This window comes from Electrona antarctica, assembly GCF_951216825.1.
Source record: "Electrona antarctica genome assembly, chromosome: 3".
Lineage (NCBI taxonomy): Eukaryota > Metazoa > Chordata > Actinopteri > Myctophiformes > Myctophidae > Electrona > Electrona antarctica.
In genome coordinates this window covers 51,095,319-51,118,054 of record NC_136808.1, presented here as the reverse complement: position 1 = coordinate 51,118,054, position 22,736 = coordinate 51,095,319, and the positions used below count along the sequence as shown (strand labels likewise).

Here is a 22,736-nt window from a genome sequence, read left to right as displayed (position 1 = left end):
CGGCAGTGGATTCTGGAAGTGGAGAAGGCAGCAAGAGAGACATGGAGGACACTACGCAAACTGTCATAGAACGTACAGAAGCTTACGTCCAGCGTCACACTCAGCAACCTCCCAGTCACACAGAACATCCTCAGTCTCCTGGTGAGGAGGAACCCCCGCAGCTCCAACCTTATACACCATCACTTCCTTTCATTCACCCCATTGTAGACTCCCATTCAAATGGAGACCATGACTCGTCATCTGCAAGCAGACGGAGACAGCATGACGACTCTAGAGCTGAACGGGACGGCCATGGTCATGGTGCGGCACAGCTGCTGAGCGTGCCACCACCCGCATATCACCAACAGGCCACCGCGAGCAACGTCCTCCCAGATGCGGGGCGGCATGCAGGCCATCCCTCGTTTGCAAAGCCCACCTTCCCTGGTCCTCGCACCTCACATCACACATATCACACACCCAAGGATGTACAGCAGTCCAGAGGCATCATATACACTCAGAATCATCCATCTGCTGCTCAGACCCCATCTCCTAATTCACATGACTCCCCTACCGCACCAGTGGATAGGTCTGGAATGAGTGACATGGCGAGGTACTTGGTGCGTCGTGAGCTTGTGAACACGGGGCTCATCAAGTTCAATGATCGCCCAGATAACTTTTGGGCATGGAAGTCCTCATTCATGAACGCCACAGGAGGACTGAACTTAACAGCGAGTGAGGAACTTGATATTTTAACCAAATGGCTGGGAAACCAATCTTCTGAACAAGTCATGAGAATCCGTGCTGTGCATGTCAACGACGCTGCAGCTGGGCTCGAAATGGCCTGGGATCGTCTGGAAGAGTGTTACGGCGCCTCTGAAGTTATTGAAAGGGCCCTCTTTGATAGATTGGAGAAGATGCCTAAAATCAATCAGAAGGATCCTCAAAAGCTCAGAGAACTGGGAGATTTACTGAGGGAGCTGAATTCTGCCAAAAGGGATGGCTACCTGACAGGACTTGCAGTTCTGGACTCTGCCAGGGGCATCCAACCCATCGTTGAGAAATTGCCCTACAATCTTCAGGACAAGTGGATGAGCCAAGGCTCACAGTATAAGGAGATGCACCATGTCCAATTTCCCCCATTTGCATATTTCACTAACTTTGTCTGTAGCGAGGCACGCAGAAGAAACGACCCAAGTTTCACCCTCTCAAGTGCCTCTGCAGGTCCAAGCAGCTCTTACAAACCCTTTACAGGTTCGTCAAGGCCAGAAGATGTGAAATCATCAGGGAATGTAAAAGGTCATGTGTCCATTCACAAGACAGAGGTTGCTACAAACCACTCTGCTCCTCGGTCACTGGGTGAAGCAGCACCCAGTGACATAAATAGACAATGCCCCATACACAAGAAGCCCCACCCTCTGAATAAATGTAGGGGTTTCCGAAGCATGGCACATGGAGACCGTACCAAGTACTTGAAGGAGAATGGTGTCTGCTTTAAGTGTTGTGCCTCTACTACACACCTGGCTAAAGACTGCAGAGCAGAGGTGAAATGCAGGGAATGCGACAGCGACAGACATGTGGCAGCACTTCATCCTGGGCCACCCCCTTGGAGCACAGCCGCCACTGCAGAGCATGGCGGGGAGGATGAAGGTGAGTCAAGTCAGCTGTCAGTCACCTCAAACTGCACCGAAGTTTGCAGCGGAGGCCAGAGCCCCAGGTCCTGTTCCAAGATTTGCCTGGTAAAGGTTTACCCCAAGGCTCACCCGGACAAAGCAGCAAAAGTGTACGTTATTCTGGATGACCAGAGCAATAGGTCAATGGCCAGGTCAGAATTCTTCGATCTCTTTGAACTCACTGGGTCAGACTCTCCATACACTCTTCGCACATGCTCTGGAATTACGGAGACATCCGGGAGAAGAGCTACAGGGTTCACTGTGGAATCCTTGGATGGAGCGGTAAGTGTGATGCTTCCCACACTCATTGAGTGTAATCACATGCCGGATGACCGGTCTGAGATTCCAACCCCAGAGGCCGCGCAACATCACACTCACTTAAAATCGATTGCACACAGAATCCCACACCTGGATCCAGAAGCCCAGATTCTCCTCCTTCTGGGACGCGATGTCCTTCAGGTGCACAAAGTGCGAGAGCTACGCAACGGCCCTCACAATGCCCCCTACGCCCAAAGATTAGACCTGGGGTGGGTTGTTGTAGGTGACGTCTGTTTGGGCTCAGCCCACAGATCGGCAACAGTCACTTCATTCCGCACTAATGTGTTAGAAAACGGACGCCCATCTCTCTTCACACCATGCCCAAATCAGCTCCATGTCAAGGAAAAGTTCAGTACCAAAACACAGACCCACACTGCTTCTCGCATCCCTTCTTTCCCGTCTGTTGTCAATGATCACAATCTAGGCTGCACCGTCTTCGAGAGAACCAAGGATGACGAGAAAGTGGGTCTCTCCATCGAAGACAGACTGTTCCTACAGTTAATGGACAAAGAGGTGTTTATGGACGACACCAATAGCTGGGTGGCACCACTTCCATTCCGGTCCCCTCGACGCAGACTCCCCAACAACAGAGCTCAGGCTCTGAGCCGTCTCACCTCTCTCTGCCGTACTCTGGAGAGGAAGCCCGAGATGAAGGCTCACTTCCTGGCCTTTATGCAAGAGATCTTCAATCGAGACCACGCCGAAGTTGCTCCACCACGGCAGGAAGAAGACGAGTGCTGGTACTTACCGTTTTTCGGTGTCTATCACCCTCAAAAGCCTGGCAAAATAAGAGTTGTTTTCGATTCCAGCGCTCAACATCACGGCGTCTCCCTAAACGATGTACTGCTCACTGGCCCGGATTTGAACAACAGTCTGCTCGGCGTCCTGCTACGCTTCCGACGAGAACCAGTAGCCATCATAGCAGATATCGAGCAGATGTTTCACAGTTTTGTGGTCAGAGAAGACAGCAGAGACTTCCTCCGGTTCTTATGGTTCAGGGAGAACGACCCCAGCCAAGACATCATCGAGTATCGGATGAAGGTGCACGTGTTCGGCAACAGCCCGTCACCAGCTGTTGCCATCTATGGCCTTCATCGCGCAGCACTACATGAAGTGGATGAATACGGCGTGGATGCCAAACACTTCATAGCACGCAACTTTTACGTCGATGATGGGCTCTTGTCATTGCCCTCAGTCACAGAAGCTATCCAACTGCTTAAGACTGCACAAGAGATGCTTGCTAACTCCAACCTAAGGCTCCACAAAATCGCATCAAACAGCCGCGAGGTTCTGGAGGCCTTCCCTGTAGAAGATCATGCCAAAGGTATGATGACGCTGGACTTCGACGACAATTCAGCCCTCATCCAACGAAGCTTGGGGCTCACCTGGGAACTCAGACGTGACTTTTTCACTTACAATGTGGTGGAAACGGATAAACCTTTCACTCGCAGAGGTGTTCTGTCCATAGTGAACAGTATCTTCGACCCTCTGGGGCTCGTCTCACCCATCACCATTCAAGGGAAATTCCTTCTAAGAGAGTTCACCAGCACCGAGGCCCTCGACTGGGACAGCCCTCTCCCTAGTGAAAGAGAAGACGAATGGAGGACTTGGAAAGACTCCCTACAAGACCTGAGAGAACTCAGGGTCCCTAGGGCTTACACCCCCACTACTCTCTCCACGGCAAAACGGAAGGAACTCCACATCTTCTCTGATGCTTCTGTGAAAGCAGTTGCTGCAGTTGCCTACCTTAAGGTAATCGACTATGACGGAGATTGTCATGTTGGATTCGTCCTAGGAAAGGCGAAGCTCGCACCTCTAGCTGCACTCACCATCCCGAGACTGGAGCTGAGCGCCGCTGTGTTAGCAGTGGAAATGGCTGAACTATTGGAGAGTGAATTGGACATCAGTGTTGACGCAATGGAGTTCTACACAGACAGTAAAGTCGTCTTAGGGTACATATATAACCAAACCAGGCGCTTTCATGTGTACGTCTGTAACAGAGTGCAACGTATCAAGAAATTCTCCAGACCTGAGCAGTGGCATTACGTCTGCACCACTCAGAATCCAGCAGATCATGGCAGTCGTTCAGTGCCTGCAGGTGAACTGGCCAGCACAACATGGCTCACAGGACCTGCCTTCCTGTCTCAACCTGAAGGAGCACCAACCTCAGAGGAACAGTCCCACGACCTCATTGATCCTGATTCTGACATTGAAGTGCGTTCTCATGTGACTGCCATTTCTGCGGCACCAGCCGGACTGGGATCACACCGCTTCGAGCGGTTCTCCTCCTGGAAATCTTTGGTGCGAGCCATAGCATTTCTAACACACACTACTCAGAACTCCAAAGCTGATGTCAAAGACAATCCCACCACATGCAGTGGTTGGCATCGTTGCACAAAGCCACGAACAGCAGATGAACTTTCACAGGCACAAGCTCTCATCATCAGGTGCGTCCAAAGAGAGAAATACAGTGAAGAGTTCGCCTGCTTAACTACTGGAAAAGACATTCCAAAACATAGTCCCCTGAGGAAACTTGACCCATATGTCGACGAAGATGGCCTTCTGAGAATAGGAGGTAGGCTCAAGCATGCAGCACTTGACACGGGAGAAAAGTTCCCTCTAGTCATCCCAGGCGGCTGCCACATCAGCTCACTCATTGTACAACACTACCACGAGAAGGTCAAACACCAGGGCCGTATGTTCACGGAAGGTTCAGTCCGCGCAGCAGGATACTGGATCGTCGGAGCAAAGAAATGTATCAACAGCATCCTCCGTCGATGTGTGACCTGCAACAAACTTCGTGGCAGAGCTTCAGATCAGAAAATGGCCGATCTACCCCCTGACCGGGTGAGCACAGAGCCACCTTTCAGCTACATAGGACTTGACGTGTTTGGTCCTTGGTCTATCGTCACAAGAAGAACTCGTGGAGGACAGGCCAATAGCAAAAGGTGGGCTGTTCTGTTTACCTGTTTGAGCACACGTGCAGTTCACATAGAACTCATTGAGTCAATGGACGCTTCAAGTTTCATCAACTCTCTACGCCGTTTCTTTGCACTACGAGGCCCTGTGAAACAAATCCGTTCAGACTGTGGTACCAACTTCACAGGTGCCTGTAAGGAATTGGATATACTTCTCACGGATCCTGAAGAGCCTAATGTCAGAAAGTACTTAGGCGAAGAGGGCTGCACATGGATATTTAATCCGCCCCACTCCTCGCACATGGGAGGTGTCTGGGAGAGGATGATCGGAGTCTCCAGGAGGATACTCGACGCCATGTTTCAGCAAATCAGTCCCTCACACGTTACTCATGAGGTGCTGTCTACCTTAATGGCAGAAGTGACAGCGATCATTAATGCCAGGCCACTTACTCCCGTCTCTTCAGACCCAGAGCATCCCTTTCTCTTGTCGCCTGCTACCATCCTGACACAGAAGGTATGCACCCCCCTGCCTCCTCCGGGGACGTTCGACAGCAGAGACCTCCACCGCCAGCAGTGGAAACAGGTACAACACCTCGCCAACGTCTTCTGGAGCAAATGGAGGCGGGAGTACCTTTCAACGCTCCAAAGCCGCAGCAAGTGGCAGGACGACCGGCCTAACATTCAAGAAGGTGACCTGGTCCTGATGAAGGACAACCAGGTGCAGCGGAACGACTGGCCCCTAGCCCTGGTCACAAAGACATTTCCTGGCACGGATGGAAAAGTCAGGAAGATTGAACTCAAAGTCACAAAGTCGGGTTCAGCTAAGACTTTTCTGCGGCCTGTCTCTGAGATAGTCCTCCTTATGACCGCCAAGGGACTGGACTCAAAGTGATCTTCCCAATCTTTAAGATAAGAATAGAAATGTTTCACTTGTTTTTGTTTAGTTATGGTATTTATAACAATACCAGACGGGGAGTGTCATGTTCTATTCAGAACTGCCTTTATTTTCTGTGTTTTTGCGCCCTCTGGTGGACACTATTTAACTTTGGGGTTCCTTGCATTACCTTCATTCACAAGCAAGACGCTAGTCTATGCGGTCACACAGTTCAACTGCTTAGACAGTATTTCGTATACATTTTCTGTTCATGTCCTGGAAAGAATTGTCTGTGAGTACTATGACTGCAATCAGTTCTGAGGTGTATTGTACATTCTGTAGCCTTGTGCTTTGTTTGGATTTCCCCATTGTATTGTGTTTGGTGCTGAGCATAGATTGCCTGCTCATGCTAAGCTAGCGCTAGCTTCCGTTCATTCCTGTCATTGACATGTGGTGCTAGTTTCACAGTTTGGCTAACACTAGCTTTATGCAAACTAGAAGCATTCCAGCATTGTTTCATTCTGACATTGAGTCAATTCATGTACATGTGGTACAGCAATTCATATATGTTTTATGATACAGTTCATGGTTCAATTCATTCCAATTCATATTTCAGTAATGTGCAGTTATAAAAATGGGTTAAAATCTACAAACTATTTACATATATCTACAAGCTATTTACAGTACATTGTCTATACAGTCATTTCATGTCACTTAAAATGAGTTACTGTGAAATACACTTACTGCTTGTAGACATGTTTTTGTAGGCTATGTTTTTCATGCTGTTTATTATTTTATTGGATGTTGTACAAATGGGCATTATTTAATTAGTGCTTTTTTGTTATTGTATGTTTCAGTTTTACAAATTTGCCTTGATTCCTGGTTTGGAGAAGAAGTAAAAACATCTTCAAACTTTACTCTGCCTCTGACCGTCTCTTCAAGTCAAGTGTTAGCTGTCTGTTAATTTGTGTACCCCCCACACACATTGAGAACAGAACACTAACACCAAAAGGGGTTCCCGCCCAAAATGGGTTAAAGGTCCATCTATCGATCCATTTATACATCTAGATTCTAGAATTACACACAATTTAACCTCTTTCTGTTGCTACAGAGAATCACTCCCAGTACAGTATTCAACCTAAACAAATACACACATGAAGTCTAGGAAACTAAGAGCTTGTTATTCTTCGACCACTCACTCACCGATGCAATCTGAGGCTGTTCTCCATCTTTGTCTGTAAGCTGAAGGAAGTTCCTCTTTCCGGCCTCAAACCCAGCTTCAGACAGGGTCATTTCACTGCGGTGGTCCAGTGGGGCCTAACATTGTGAGAAGTAGTTTAGTAGTTTAGACACAAAACGACCACAGAACGTAGGTTTTTAATTCATCAAGTATAGAATATTAACACATTAATAATATGTCATCAACAAATAGCTATATTTACATTCTATTTAGTCAGTTAACACCTTGGAGGCACAAGACGGAGATCACCGTCAAGTTCAAGTGCACGGTCAGTTGCCCGATACGGAGATTAATGATATCGCATCGCTCCACAGCCTAGGAGCGCTTGTTGCCCAATCCTCGGTGTTGCACAACAGTGACACGTCATCGAAAATGTTCCCTGCCTGTTTAGCGGACGAAAACGAAAATCTTAAAACGTTCATAACTCGCGATCTAAATCATCCCGTCTAATTATGAAAAAAGATCCTGTGTTAGACGGCGCTCTGCGGTCCAGTCGCTAGTCGCGATAGATTTATTCTTACCTCCCGTTGTTGTCGATCGACTCTAGAGTGGTGTGGCTATTGTTAGCTGCTACACAGACATTCACAACAACTTCCGGTCCGCCGGTAAAAGTGGTCCGGGCGCTATAAATGATGGGCACATTTTTATTAATGGATTAAATAGGCCCGAGCCCTCAAGGTGTTAACAAAACAAAACAAAAACCACAACAACAAAAAAGGTTTTCCAAAAACAAATTTTAGAATGAAGACAGTGTAGGATTTTCCAAACCACCGTCTACAAATCAGCTCCACGGAAAACAAAATCAGCTTACAAACAAACTCAGGTCCCCAATGAATTCATTTTGAATATCTTCTTCTTGTGGGAAGTAGCCAGAGAATGCATGCCCCTACACGGTATATATGCAACAGAGCAGGACTGGCTGAGTGAGGAGTAGGACTGCAGGAGACTGCAGTGAAAAGAGTGCCTAATCCACTGACCTACTCAGTGAGATAACTGCAGCCATGGCACCTGGGCTCTAGCCTGGGTCAAAAGCAGGATTAGCCAAGGCTCAGTACAGAAAAAGGAGTAGAATGCATGCATACATAATAAGCACATGCACAATAACAAACACACTGACTGTATAAACTCCTAGTCAGAGTGTAGCAAGTGAGCTCTTGCTCTCACTTAAATGTTTTATTGGTCTAGATCACCATTTCTCAATGTAGGGTCCGGGGACCAGCAGGAGTCTGAATTAACCCTTACAGATCTCTGCAACTCTAGAGAATGTTACAAATGTACACAGACTCTCAGAGTTAAATGAATACTGAGGATTTTACAGTGTACTGTAGATAGGGGTCCTGCATCAGATGGGGATCTGTGGCCTGATGCTTACTGTACTCTGTTTGGGGGGGGGGGGGGGGGGGGGGGGGGGCATTACATTACATTGATATGAATTGTTCGTCAAAATGTGGCACCCTGTCTAAATAAACAAATAAAGTAAAGCGTATCAAACTGGGGGTCACTGAAATTAAAAATCACACCCGTGTGAACTGAGTGGTGCAACTCCCCTCTCTCTCTCTCTGTAATTAGCAGGCAACAGTGCAACACTATCTCTATCTCTCTCTCTCTCTGTTTCTGGCACAACGGCTCCACTTTTGCCCCTACTGGTACTCATAGTCACATAGGTTAGGACGGACATTGCTGTTCCTTGGAGTGGTTGCACCACTCAAAAAGTTGAGAACTATACAATTCTCAAATAAAAAACAGTCCATCTACAAGCTCACAGTCACAATGTGTTGTGTTGCTATTGTAAATATTTTATATAAATATATTTTTGGGAAAGTTGTTAATGACGACATTTAAATACTAATAGGGAAACACTGGTCTAGTTAACCCATTTTGGGCGGGAACCCCTTTGTGTTTTAAGCATTATGTTATACTTTAGCTATTGAAAAATAGCAGATCTACAAGCTCATAGCACGAGCTTGTAGGTCTGCTATTTTTGAAAAATCGTGAAAATGTAGTACAAATCTTTGAATATATATTCTTTCAGAGCGAACGTTTTTAACTCAAATATTAACTTCTGGGGTGGGGGTCCCTGGAACAAGATATTTTCAGATGGGGGTCGGCGGCCAATTACATATAATGTTTGGGGTCCTTGACATGAAATGTTTGAGCACCACTGAGATGACATGGGTATCTCATGGGTATTTCAGAAAACTGTCAGATTTAGAATTTAAATTTAAATTTCGACGTCAGGCATAAATGGGTTAAAGGAGTTGTGTAGCTCTGCATGGAAGAAAAAAAATCACACCCGTGTGAACTGAGTGGTGTAAGGTCTTATATAGCCTGATCAGCTGTGGTCTGACGTAATGTCTGACGTAATGAAATCCCACCCGGGTGAACTGGGTGACCGTAGCAACCATGCTCATTTTTTCTGCACAGACAGACAGACAGACAGACTAACAAAGCCAGTTGTAGGAGTGGTTTACACCACTCAATTACACCACTCAAAAAAGGTGTAATTACTAACCATGTCAGCTGCATTGCCCCAAATGAGGTCGAAGGTGCCATTCACGTAGCAAGCTTTGTGGGCAACATCTTCAAAAAGTTTGGAGAGCGAGGTGGAAGCAGGCAGGTTGCAGGTCAGCCTCTCATTGACAGTCTTTGCATTGGTGGTGTCCTGAACAATGCACAGCACTCTGGGCTCTTCGGCTGCATTTTCTATCTGCAAATCACAGGGGAGGTAAAAGGTAAACATGAAAAACTTGCCCATGTACCATTTTTAAAACCTTTGCCATCAGATCAACAGCAGCTTGAAATTCATGCTCACACCAGGTTACTGTTGTTAGAACATTCCCGAGGCTATGGCAGAACTTCATCATTACAAAGTACTGTATACAAACATAGAAAAATAATCCCCCAGTTGTGCTACAGTATGCAGTTATTATGATGCACATTGCATGGTGGTCTAGTAGCCGGTTTGTTAAAGACGTAGAGACGTAGTGGAATTAAAAAAATATGGTTTTCACACTTTTAGAGTATATGCGTGGTCATCATATGGGCATACCTAACAATAGCTGCCAAAACAATGGGAAAACAAATTGTGTATTTTTATATCAAATGTCCATAGAAATCCAATTTTAATTACTTCCTTTGAGCGAAAACGTGCTGACGTGTTGAGGCCCGCATGAATAAAATTGAATCTTGATTTCATTTACCTGATTGATTAGCATTGCTTTCCTCCAAACAGTAAACACAGCTGATTTTTATTACAGAACTACTCCGTTTATAGTCATTCAAGATCACAGCAGAGCATAATATTGTTAATAGTTGCTCTTTATATAGGGTTTGACTGGATGCTTGTCACGACGATGGTGCCAGTCAACTGGATGCGTGTCACAATGACGATGCCATTGGTTCATATCCACACATGGGGTTTCTAACATTGACATGATGTCGGCACTAGATGTCTCTGTCGTCTCCATACATGGAGCTCTAGGTCAGCCCGGGTCAAATATGGAGATTGTAATATTAGACTTGGATAAGTTAGTAAGATATGTCGTATATGTCCATGTACCGTTACTGTATGGAGACTGAATATCCACTGAGAATCTCTCGGATACCCAGATAACGTGAAAGGGAGCGAGTCTTCGGTTCAGGCGGTTTTCTGTGAATATAATGCTGTCTGCGGGCGCGCACGTGGCCGAGGAACACACATGTGCCCCCCCCCCCCCCCACCTTGGTAGCCACAGAAACGTCTGTTTTTGCATGTGATCCCCCACCCCAATCTGAGCTTTAATTCAGAGAAAAACGCTGCTAAAGATCATGCTTATAATGGAAGTGGATGGAGGGAAAACATTTCATTGACGCCACACCTCAGAAGCAAGTGACGGGGAAGCTACTACTACTTTTTTGTTGTTTTGTTGTTTTTATGATTCCCGTTTTATAACCTGTCTGTAAAGCACTTTGTAACTATATGTTTGGAAAGGTGCTATACAAATAAAATTCATTCATTCATTCACTTGATAGATATAAGAGAGGCTAGTCTGGATTAATAGTAATCAATAAATCTCGTCTTCTCGTCATTGGCACAAGTGGGTTTAGTACCAAGACACGAGAAATCTTGCGAATGGCATATACATCTATAAATGCACCATGTCTCTGTACGGTTGTAATCGACGTAACTCGGGAAACTGTTCGCCCCACTGACTTCAAATTCGACACACGCGTTCCACACCCCAGGGAGTGCAGTGCCCGGTGTCAAGTCGGTCGGACCCACGGTTGTCCAGAACCGCCACAAAAGGCCTCTGCCCAGGCTCTGGACAGGGCCCATGCTCCATATATGGAGCTGGCCTGTTCTGACATCAGAACACTCCATATTTGGGTATGCCTGACACAGAACTCCATATATAGGAATAAAGGGACACAGAGAGACAGATATATAAATCTTCATATAATGGGCATAAAAGGGACACAGACAGATGGGTGGAACGGGTACTCTAACACGGGTACAACGGGTTCTCTGACACGGGTACAACGGGTACTCTGACACGGGTACAACGGGTATTGCATAGCCAGGTGGGGCATGGATCTCCAAATTCGACTCGGTGCTCTACAGCCGGGCACCGGTCTAGTTGAGTTACATTTATGTTTACGATCATGCACAGCCAAAACATTGCAAGATACACTTTTAAGATTTTCTGGTCTCAGACCATGTATTCCAATACATAATTTGGAGAACAACTTTGCATCATGCTAGAAAGCCACTTAGATGCAAGAGATTATAAAATCAGTAGCCTAGTTATTAAATAACAAACCTTGATCTTTGCAACCAGTTGACAACCATTGTTCATGCCAATACAGTAAGATTCCTCTGCACCAACCAAGCATGTCCTGCATTCTGATGCAGTTAGATATTTGTTCACTCTCAAATGAACACTTAAAATAAAACGTATTAGGGGTTACAGCCCAACACTATGACGTTCTTCATGCAACACTCTTCTACAGATACACTTCTTCACACAGCAGGCAAAATAAGGTCGAGCTACCTGAGAAAATCTTTTCTTCATTTCATCAAAAATATTCTGTCTGCAAGTCCGAAACACACCCTATATATATGGAGTAGGTTAGTTGGGGAAATGACAATATTGTCAATTAAATTTGGAAACACCCGAAATATAATCTGTACAACATCAAATCAAATTGTAAAGACCTAAAACAGAGGGAAATAAAAACGTTCAGACCATCCCTTGCTAGAAATAGCTAGACTAAAAAGCTCCTTATTGGCTATTTCCCCTACCATAAGCCCTAAATGAATTGCATCGAATGGAATGGGAATTGAATGGGGCTATGGGGTGTTGTGCTAATTCGCTTATTTCCATCGCTCAAAATTATAATTTTTTTGTATATATCCTCTCTTGATAATGTAAATAATATCCCAAGCGGCACACTTTACTACTTATTTTGATGGAAATAAGCGAATTAGCACAACACCCCATAGCCCCATTCAATTCAATGCAATTCATTGAGGGCTTATGGTAGGGGAAATAGCCAATAAGGAGTTTTTGCACAAAAAAACACCTGGACCTCTTTGGTGGGGACGTAACGAGTCAACGACTACAAAGAAAGGTAAGAAAGCCTTCTAGCATGGAATTCTCCTTTAAATAAATTCGGAATGGCAGAAATGTGAATATCAATGTTACAGTGAGTCGAGGGGGTGGGATGATACCATGGTTCCAGACAGACAGTCTAGACTAACTTTTCACCACCATCCCAGAACCGTCCCAAAACAAAAATGTCCCTAAGTGAATGAATCGTCCCATATGTGCGGTAGGTTTTTTGTTAAAGCATTTTTTTAAGCTAAAGCGCTATAGTAATCATAGCTACAGCATATAACCCAATAACCCATTGTCGGATTCGATGAGGCGAGTTCCTGTCACTGTGAAAATGCTACCACCATTCCAATTCCCAAAGTTAAATAGTTTGAATGGTCTGATCTTGAAATAAACAAATACTACACTTGGAGTATTCATTTCCAATGACCAATTATGTAAATTTGACCTTTATTATGACCTTGGACTTTCAACCCAAAAGGGCAGAACCAAAGAATATTGGAACAGAGGCCAACGATTGGCTGAAAGTTTCAAACAACTCAAAACTTATTTTGAGAATGTACTAACAAGAAACTCAGTGTCTGTGACTGTGTGCCATTGCAGTCAAACTTGGAAACTACAAGCCCAAAGTACACTTGTTATTGAGCTTGCTGAAGCCTATAAACTGAGTGCCACTTGAACTTGATAGTTTAACCCAGGCCACTTAAATCAACCTAGAGCAGTGGTTCCCAAACTTTTTCATGTCAAGGACCCCTAAATTGACACTAATTAGCCTGCGGTCCCCCCATTAGAAAATATGCCGAGCAGATTTTTATGGCTCTAGCAGTGATTCTCAACCTGTTTAATTTCAAGGACCCCCAGGTTTGACCTGAATTAGGCGACGGTCCCCTATACACCTTGGAGGCGCAAGACGGAGATCACCGTCAAGTTCAAGTTCACGGTCAGTTGCCCGAGACGGAGATTGATTAATCTCCGTCAAATTAGTGCTATGAAAACTGATCGCATCGCTCTACAGCCTAGAGGCGCTTGTTGCGCAATCCTCTGTGTTGCACAACAGTGACACATCATCAAAAATGTTCCCTGCCTGTTTAGCTGACGACAACGAAAATCTTAAAACGTTCATAACTCTAAAAAGATCCTGTGTTAGACGGCGCTCCGCGGTCCAGTCGCTAGTCGCGATAGATTTATTCTTACCTCCCGTTGTTGTCGATCAACTCTAGAGTGGTGTGGCTATTGTTAGCTGCTACACACACATTCACAACAACTTCCGGTCCGCCGCTAAAAGTGGTCCGGGCGCTATAAATGATGGGCACATTTTATTAATGGATTAAATAGGCCCGAGCCCTCAAGGTGTTTTAATGGCATTTCTATCTCTGGGACCCCATTTTTAATTTATAAAGTTAATTTAACTCTGAGAGTGTACAAATGGAACCCAATGGACCTGTTAGTTTTGGGCTCCATTTGTACACACATTTAGCTGGGGAGTGGGGACCCCCTGGAACTCCCTCAAGGACCCCTGGGAACCACTAACATGGAGCATACAGGATCGAGTAGAGCCATGCATTTCATTATTTGATTCTACTTCTATGCTTCATGTTTGGTCATTGACATTTGTTTTGTTTGGCTTGTAGTGTCATTGATGTGTCGCCCAGCAGGGATAAATTGCAGGGAGTTTATTTTATTTTTTTATTGAGTTGGTTAAGTGCACATTTTTGTAGTTTGTAATGTTAGCCTCACAGAGTAATAGAGTAATTCAATAGTAAAATGAAGTATACTTTTCACATGGATTCATTACAGTTATAAATGCAGCCACTTTCGAGTCAGTGTATTTGTAATTGTGTACACCCTTTCAACATGAATGGCGTTTAGTATAGCGCAAATCTAAACACTTGGGATCTTAAAGCAATTTATATTTATGTTCTGGCACACATTTATGGGAAATAGAAGTATGTAAAATATGTGAGAGGCTGAGGCATGCTCATTGCTGGGCAGGAATAGCATACAGTGTTAAACCTCATCTAAAAATATCCTGACTCCACTGAACATGACATGTCATAAATGCATCTATAAACAAATGACGCATCTCCCAGTGTTGACGGTTTAACCACGTCATACACGATGTAAATTCGTCACTCATTTAACACAAGTTCGTCGAGGATAACCAGAACTGTGCAAAACATTTAGATTAACTGTCCCGGGCCCACCCAGGAGCTCACAATTCTGATAGATAACAACACTATCATCTTTGTCAGAAAAGGCCTGTCTTATTCAGATAAGTTTACCACCGGTATCGTAACCGGATAACGACAACAATCTGCGTTTACACTTAAGAGAATGTTTGGCATGAACAAGTTAACAATCGCTAATAAAACTTAACAAATTTAAAAAGTTGAAGACTTTGGCTACATCAAAACAGCGATGCTGTCTTTAATGGTTTAATAGTTAGTACGACGGTGTCGCGTGTCCAAAAAGAGCAGATCTACGAACTAGCAATGCGTTGCTTCCACGACGCGTTGTCATCTTCATAGCTTTTGTAGATCTGCTCTTTTTGGACAGGTCGACGTTAGCTAGCAGCCAGCTGCTAGCGTTAACATGCTAAAGCTAGCTATGATGACATATAATATTAGGTAAAGGGTTGTCATGACCATAATAGTTGCTACCTGGTATATGGGTGACGAGCCAGGAGGTGTTAACTCATATTATTAATTTTAAAAAGGCATTTATCTTCTAAATGTTATCCGTGCTAAAACTTTGTCAGAGCTAAACCGGTCCAACTAGACGCTAGCGGTTAGCCTTGTCACGGAAAGGCCGTTCTGTCCTCCTGTTTGCTCATAGTTGGCCTGAAAATGTTTTAATCGCGACCGCGTTTTTTAATAATAATATGTTTTGTGTCGTGTTCCCTCTGCCAGGAATGAGTGCTGTGCTTGTATCCAGTTGTCAGTTCCACAATCAGTCCCGTATTATAGTAACGATATTAAACAATAATGTCTCACCTCTCTGGGTACGAGCTGGTTCTCTTCGTTGGGCACCATTTCCATTTGGGCGACACTTTTATTTTTACACACACATCTAATCTATCCAGTTAACAATGTCAACGGGACGGGCCGGCGGCGCATTGTGACCGCGGTGTTCTGTTGGCTCTAGGAGGTTCTGCCCGTTTTGGTCGGGCGAATACAACTTGGTACTTATAACTTGCGGTGGGCTCACCAAAGTGACACACACTTTCTCACTCTGCTTCCCAAACAAACAAGCACAAAGTATACTAAACCTAACCTAAACCCTGGCTGCTGCTATCAATGGAGAAAGATGGCCGATGCCTCAACTCCGCGAGACTTCAGTCACGGTGTCGAGAGTCAGCGTCACGAATACTGGACAACTCACCCCGGTGAGTTTGATTGAAATATTTATTAACAGTTTGCAGAATTACAGTACATTTCGAGCACAAACTCAATATAAAGGCTGTTAACTGTGAGTGCATGACCCAATTAAGCATTACACTTGTTTACAACAGGGTCCACCATGTTCAATTCATCAAAGTTGTCTTCACTTTCTGACACGGACAGCTCGCCTTAATATTTGCCGACCACATAAGACAGTAGGCTATAAATGACTATAAGACATTGTTAAAGGTATAAGCTGTTATTGCCTTTTGCCGTCTGAAGAATGTTCATTAGGGGAGTTATATGGTTGAAATAACAAAATTACTATTATGGATGGGAGAATGATGATGAGAAAAATAGGGTTGAGTGCAATAGGGGACAGAGCTATATTATATATGCTGTTGTTGATTAATAATCATCTATTTATTCACAAACTAAACATAACTAACTGAAACTTAAAACTTTAGGAATTTAAAAATAGTCTGTAAGCACTTGAGTAGTAACCACCCAAGTGGTTACCACCATCACTACATGCAGACAGACAGCTCACAGAGACCCCTTTTCCACCGGTTGGTTCCCAATGGGAACCGGTTCAGTTCTTTTTGGTTTTTAGTCCATGAGCCAGAGCACCAAAATTGGTGGGCAAACTATACGCTCTATTAAATTGTTTATAGGATCAATACAAGTAAATTAATACATGATAACCCTTCCACAGTAGTAGCTTTTTCATATTTCTGATTATTTTGCATATTTTCCTACATAATGCCTCATTTGCATATTTAAAAATGTAAAATTTGTAATACAATAAATCATTGTCTTCGTGTAAGTACTCAATTGGGGAAGTTTAATGGTGATAACAATCTAATATAGGTATGGTTTTGCCCACTCAATTCATAATTAACGTTTCAATTTTGGAGCTCTGGCTCATGGACTAAAAACCAAAAAGAACTGAACCGGTTCCCATTGGGAACCAACCGGTGGAAAAGGGGCCCGAGGGTGATGGGTGAGGGATGGTGCTAACAGACCCATCATCAGTTTGGTACATCAATCGTAGGCTACTATGTGTTTGGTAATTAAAACAAATTGCAATCTAGCATCCTCCCCTGTACATGCAGCTATTGTTCAATACAGACAGCTACAATTTACAATTTACAATTAAGGCATTTAGCAGACGCTCTTAATCCAGAGCGACTTACATTAAGCAAGAACAAAAAGCATGGGAATAAATCACATATGTAAAATGCATTTATCGCGAAACATGCGTAAGCTAAGAACGTGACTAGAACATATCTATATAATGACACTATACATATAAACTATAACTAGAACATATAACTAGAGGGTGCTAGGTGAGGGTGCTAACAGAACAAATTGCAATCTAGCATCCTCCCCTGTATGCGACTTATACACACAGTTCAATAAGGTTTAACAATATAGTGTACATTACAACATATACATAACGTTGTAAAATAGTAGTTCATAATAACAATGATTATATTTGTATTGTTTTATTCTGTAGTATTCACATGTCCTGCTGCATACACTTACCTGTGTATTGTATGATGGTTTGATTTCCATTGAGTGAGGAAACAATGTTGCACATTCATCTAATCATCTGGGTAGCCTACATACAAACAATAATGTTTGTATTTGTAAGGTTTATTAAATGTATGAATTTGACCTTGGCATACTTAAAGGGGAATAGCACTCATTTTCGACATTTTACTATGTCATTAATATATCTATCTTAGAGTTGTTGTGTGGAAATAATAAAACAATTCCCCCCATTCTGTGTTTGTGATGTCACTGAACTTATTGTAGACATTGTTGTTGTTGTTGTAAAGTTCTGAAAATGCAATAAAATAGGCTACTTCAATATCCAATAGGAACTATAATGTCACTCTGCAAACACTCAACTCACCCCGAGACAACTCACCCCGAAAGTGAAGACAGCTCACCGGGGTGAGTTGGGGTGAGATGTCTGGTGACTTTCGGGGTGAGATGTCCGGTGAGTTGTCCGGACTTTTGGGGTGAGATGTCCGCACTTTTTCGTCGAAAATGGAAAAAGGGTGAGTTGTCTTGTGACATCCTCGCTATTCCGTCAGAGATTCCAGACAAGAGATGGTGTGTGTGTGTGTGTGTGTGTGTGTGTGTGTGTGTGTGTGTGTCAGTGTGTGTGTGTGTGTGTGTGTGTGTGTCAGTGTGTGTATGTGTGTGTGTGTGTGTGTGTGTGTGTGTGTGTGTGTGTGTGTGTGTGTGTGTGTGTGTGTGTGCGCGTGTGCGTGTGCGTGTGTGTGCGCGTGTGTGTGCGTGTGTTGGGGGGTGGCACGTGCATGTTTACAATACACTTGTACTATAGTGCCTGAGCACTTAGTAGTAACACTTGTAATAACAATAACTGTTATTGCAAGACTTCAAATCTAACTTATAATAACAAGTGTACACGACTACACGTGTAACATGGTTTTATAGTCTATATTTTTCTAGATTTGTATTCTCAAATTAACTATCCAGGCAACTGAATTAACCCTCAATAGTAATACTATAGTGATTCTGATACCATACCAGCAGTACATTCTGCTCCCACTGTCTTCCTTTCCATAGCCAAGGAAGTTTGTCCATCTGCCAAAATATGACATGTCAGTCAAATAAGCAGGAAAGAATGCTGTCAGCTACACAACGGTACCATTTGGGGGAAGATTTTTGTTTTCATTGACAGACATGTAAATTGAAAATGTCAATTGTAATCTATAACTAAACAAAAAAACTAAACTATAACTATAACTATTATAAATCTACTATTCAAAGTCAAACTCATCCGAATTACAGTATGAGATTTAGTCTTTGCGCTTTGATTACTAGCTGTAGGCTAGCGTTCAGTTGTCCATAAGAGCACATTGTGCCAGTAGAGGGCACACCCAGTATACATTTACAATAGGAACCTAAACATGAATATACAGTCGAGTGCACATTTTCCTCTTTTTCATTTATCTCATTTTCATTATGTTATGTGGATGATGATATTTCCAATCTAATAATATGAAATATGAACTTAAGTGTAGTGGAATCCAAACAGCCATAGTCATATTATATTGCTGTAGATTTCAGGTTAGAAACCCTATCCATCAATCAAGTGGTCTGCAGCACTGTCATGTGGATCTATACCGATGCACTACTACTTTTTTATTTTTTTGCACCATACAGTATGTAGGCCTACATACCTGATATTTGTTTTGCACCCGCACATACCTGATATATTTTGTTGTTTTTGTTGCTATACTCTGTTACATAAACATAAATGTAGGCTAAATAGATTTCCCCCTTGACCTGTTTCGCTATATATGTTCTTGACCTTGTGCCCCCTCTCTGTCCCCCACCCCTGCTTTTTCCTGAAAACTATGATGAAGCTTGCACACAAAATTATTCCACCCACTTCTTTCTGATTCTGACCTATTATGAACACAACTTGTACCTGTTTACTCATTCACCCTAACCCTAACTTGGGGCTAAAACAGATACCCGTCACTAGTCATCCTGGTTACCACAAGCTCAGTGCAATTCAGGATCAGCTGGTGTTTAATTTGTTCTACAACAGGAACTTTTATGTGATTTGGGAATTAGTTTAGGGTGCTTAATTTAATACATTTCTGGGCTATTACATAATTGTGGTGCATCATCGGAAAACTAGAAGAGAGAGAAATAATTACTTGCAGCAAAGGTTGTGAGTCAGTGAGTCACACTTGCTTTTTTGTTATTCCAGTTTTATTGGAAAATAGAAATACAAGGATGTTCACTGCATGGCTACTTAAGTAGTTAGTTCAGCTTTTATCCGCATGGCTAATGTGAGTGGAATGTTTACCTGACACAGAAGAGCAGGATCCAATTTGTAATATCATAATCACAATATGAGTTTCTGTGGTATTGTATGAAAAAAAACCACATATTTTTTATATTTAATGATCACTAACTCTTTCAATTTTTAAACGAATGCAACAAATACATGAAAACTGAATTTTAAAGTCATTCCTTTAAAAAAAAAGAAACAATACTTGTGCTTTGCATGGTTTTAATTAATGACCAGCATAAATGACCATCAGGTTGTCAACAACCATTTGGTCTCGTTAAGCCTGATTTATACTTTGTCATACAACAGTGTATGTATACCGTAAATCACCCCTTAGTGGTATCCCAGTTAGGGAATGATGTATTCACAAATGTACTTTTTCTGGCTTCGACAAACCTCATCGTACCACTTTCCATGTGCAGCCACTGAAAGAACAACACAGCTCTCCCTCTTGGTGCCTGTGGGCTGCTTCTTGGAGCGGTCCCAGTTGAAGAAGCCGATGGGCATGCTGTTGACGTCCATATATTGGCCCTCTTTCACTATATCTGCCACGCCAATCCAAAAGTCCTTGGTGCCTGGAGCGCTCCTCTTGGCATAGTCCCTCAAGTCATTGTTTTCACTGATGTCTCGTGGGGTGGCCAGGGTGCTCCCTTGGGCAATGCAGTCTTCATTTGCTTCATGGTAGTGTTTGGGTTCCTCAATAGTAAGGTAGCACTTCCTGTGAGCTTTGATTCCACGAAGGCAAACTGAAAATAAGATGTTTTCTATATGTGAGTATTGGAAAACAAACTATCTGATATTGAAAGTGGTTTAATGAAAACAATAAAGCATATTTTGTTCATGAGGTGGACAGCCTCTGCCCGCCGGTGGGGGCAATGGGACTCAAGAGGTTTTAATGAATGCTCTGACATCAGTACAGGATGTTTCTCCTGACATTTCTTGCACCTATGCAAAAAAAAACTATCTCCAAATTCCTCAGGATCTAACTTTGATTGGTATTCTTGCTGGTGACTTATAGAAACATTCCTAGTATTCTATATGTCAGTCTTGTACCATGGGGTCTATAAGATCATTACAATTTCTACAATATCATTCATTATACAACAAATTGTTTATTATTTTCACAAACCAACAAAGCATCGGAATCTCTTCTGAATCTATGTGTGTGGGTCCTCTCAGAAACACTGACCCTTTCATCTGCCTTTGTGTGCCATGCTGTACCTGTCTGCAAAGCCTGAATCTCTTTCAGCGAGTTCACCTCCTGCCACAGCTTCTCAAGCTGGGACTCCACGTCGTCTCCATCTGCAGCTGTATCCATAAATAAAAGAAAAATCACACCCGTGTGAACTGAGTGGTGTAAGGTCTGTCTGACGTAATGAAATCATGTATGACGTAATGAAATCACACCCGGGTGTGATTTCATTACCTGGCTTTGTTTGTGCAGAAAAAATGAGCATGGTTGCTATGTTCACCCTGTTCACCCGGGTGTGATTTCATTACGTCATTACAACAGGGTGAACATAGCAACCATGCTCATTTTTTCTGCACAAAAAAGCCAGTTGTAGGAGTGGTTTACACCACTCAAAAACAGCGTTGGTACGCAATGTTAGTAAGCAGCGTGCACAGCAGTAGATCTTAAGCTGGGTACAGTTACCTGTCTGTGGAGCTGGCACCGCCTTCCTGGTTCGAGATGCTCGGCTGTAGCAATGATGGAGCAAGGAGAGGCAAAGCAGCAGAAAGATGCTGGGGTGGAACAGACGTGCCATTTCTCAGATCAGTGGATCCTATACGGGACACTGACAGAAGAACTAAAAGCCCTGCGGGCTGCTTGATATATACAGGCCCTCTGTATGCCCCTCTAGATACCTCCCCTCCATTGGCTCATGCTATGTTTATTTTTTTCCAAACTTCTGGAGGCGGGGGAGTGGCAGACAGTGATTTCCCTGTCTTTGGCCATTCATAAATATTGACTTGGGACAAGGTGCAGTTCAGTAAGCAGTTTTCCCCTTTCATTTCACAAACAAGCTTTAAATTCATTGACTGCTACAGAGTGTTCTGTATGAGAAAATGTTACCATCTCTATACTGTAGTAGATTCCATTCCATCCCTTAATTCCCTTCCATCGTGCATGTGGCTATTTCAGACTTGCTAAATGAATACTGTATACAAGTGATAAATGGTGTGACTCATGCTCGGTGTCTAGTACAGTATGTCTACACTGGAGGGGAAAGTGCCAATATCACCATCTCTGTCAACAGAGATTCTTCAAATTTGAAGAATGAAATGATCAGTGTCACAGAATCACATTTCTGTACAAAAAAAAATAATTAATTCACAGTTAACACACACCGTTCAATATAGAAGACCAGTTCAAAGTGTGATGAAAAAAACGGACTTACAGAACTTTGGAAATAAAGAGGCTATTAGACGAGAGGAAGTCCAGTTCCCAGCTCTGGTGCAGGCAAGGCTATTTTTAGAGTGTGATGTTGTAGAGTGTAGACAGATGGGATCTACGTATTAAGAAGAACTCTGCTGTCTACCTGAAGTACTTGTGTTGATGTCTTGGACACGTGGGCTCAAAATAGAAACAACTCTCAAAACATCTAAAAATAACCAGTTTTTATTGGCCTTCAAAATGTATAGCTATACTGTTTTTGGTTACCCTATTGCCTTTAAAGGAGAATTCCATACTAGAAGGCTTTCTTACCTTTATTTGTAGTTGTTACGTCCCCACCAAAGAGGTCCAGGTGTTATTTTGTGCAAAAGCACATTATTGGCTATTTCCCCTACCATAAGCCCTCATGAATTGCATTGAATTGAATGGGGCTATGGGGTGTTAATTCGCTTATTTCCATCGCTCAAAAATCTTTTTATTTTGTATATCCTCTCTTCACAATGTAAATAGTATCCCAAGCAGCA

The 22,736-nt window shown here is 43.3% G+C and overlaps 2 protein-coding genes across 3 annotated transcripts in view; both read right to left on the bottom strand.

The window, feature by feature from the left end:
- usp47 (ubiquitin specific peptidase 47) overlaps window positions 1–15,917 on the bottom strand; it is a 50,201-nt gene extending 34,284 nt beyond the window's left edge. Inside the window, exons 1-4 of one of the 2 annotated variants that reach the window (XM_079497989.1) lie at window positions 15,587–15,917; window positions 12,030–12,089; window positions 9,512–9,706; window positions 6,963–7,076 (exon numbers count right to left, since the gene is read on the bottom strand). In XM_079497989.1, coding sequence (XP_079354115.1) covers window positions 6,963–7,076; window positions 9,512–9,706; window positions 12,030–12,089; window positions 15,587–15,631 — 414 coding nt within the window. In that variant the 5' untranslated portion in view covers window positions 15,632–15,917. The remainder of the gene's footprint in view (window positions 1–6,962; window positions 7,077–9,511; window positions 9,707–12,029; window positions 12,090–15,586) is intronic. The other variant, XM_079497990.1, reaches the window with a different exon arrangement.
- A 3,893-nt stretch (window positions 15,918–19,810) lies between these two features.
- clec3a (C-type lectin domain family 3, member A) lies at window positions 19,811–21,605 on the bottom strand. Its single transcript, XM_079496598.1, has 3 exons — window positions 21,472–21,605; window positions 21,039–21,125; window positions 19,811–20,563 (listed from the first exon to the last, which is right to left on the bottom strand). The coding sequence occupies exons 1-3, from the start codon at window positions 21,581–21,583 to the stop codon at window positions 20,166–20,168; spliced, it is 597 nt and encodes a 198-aa protein (XP_079352724.1). The 5' UTR covers window positions 21,584–21,605; the 3' UTR covers window positions 19,811–20,165.
- Window positions 21,606–22,736: the final 1,131 nt, after the last annotated feature.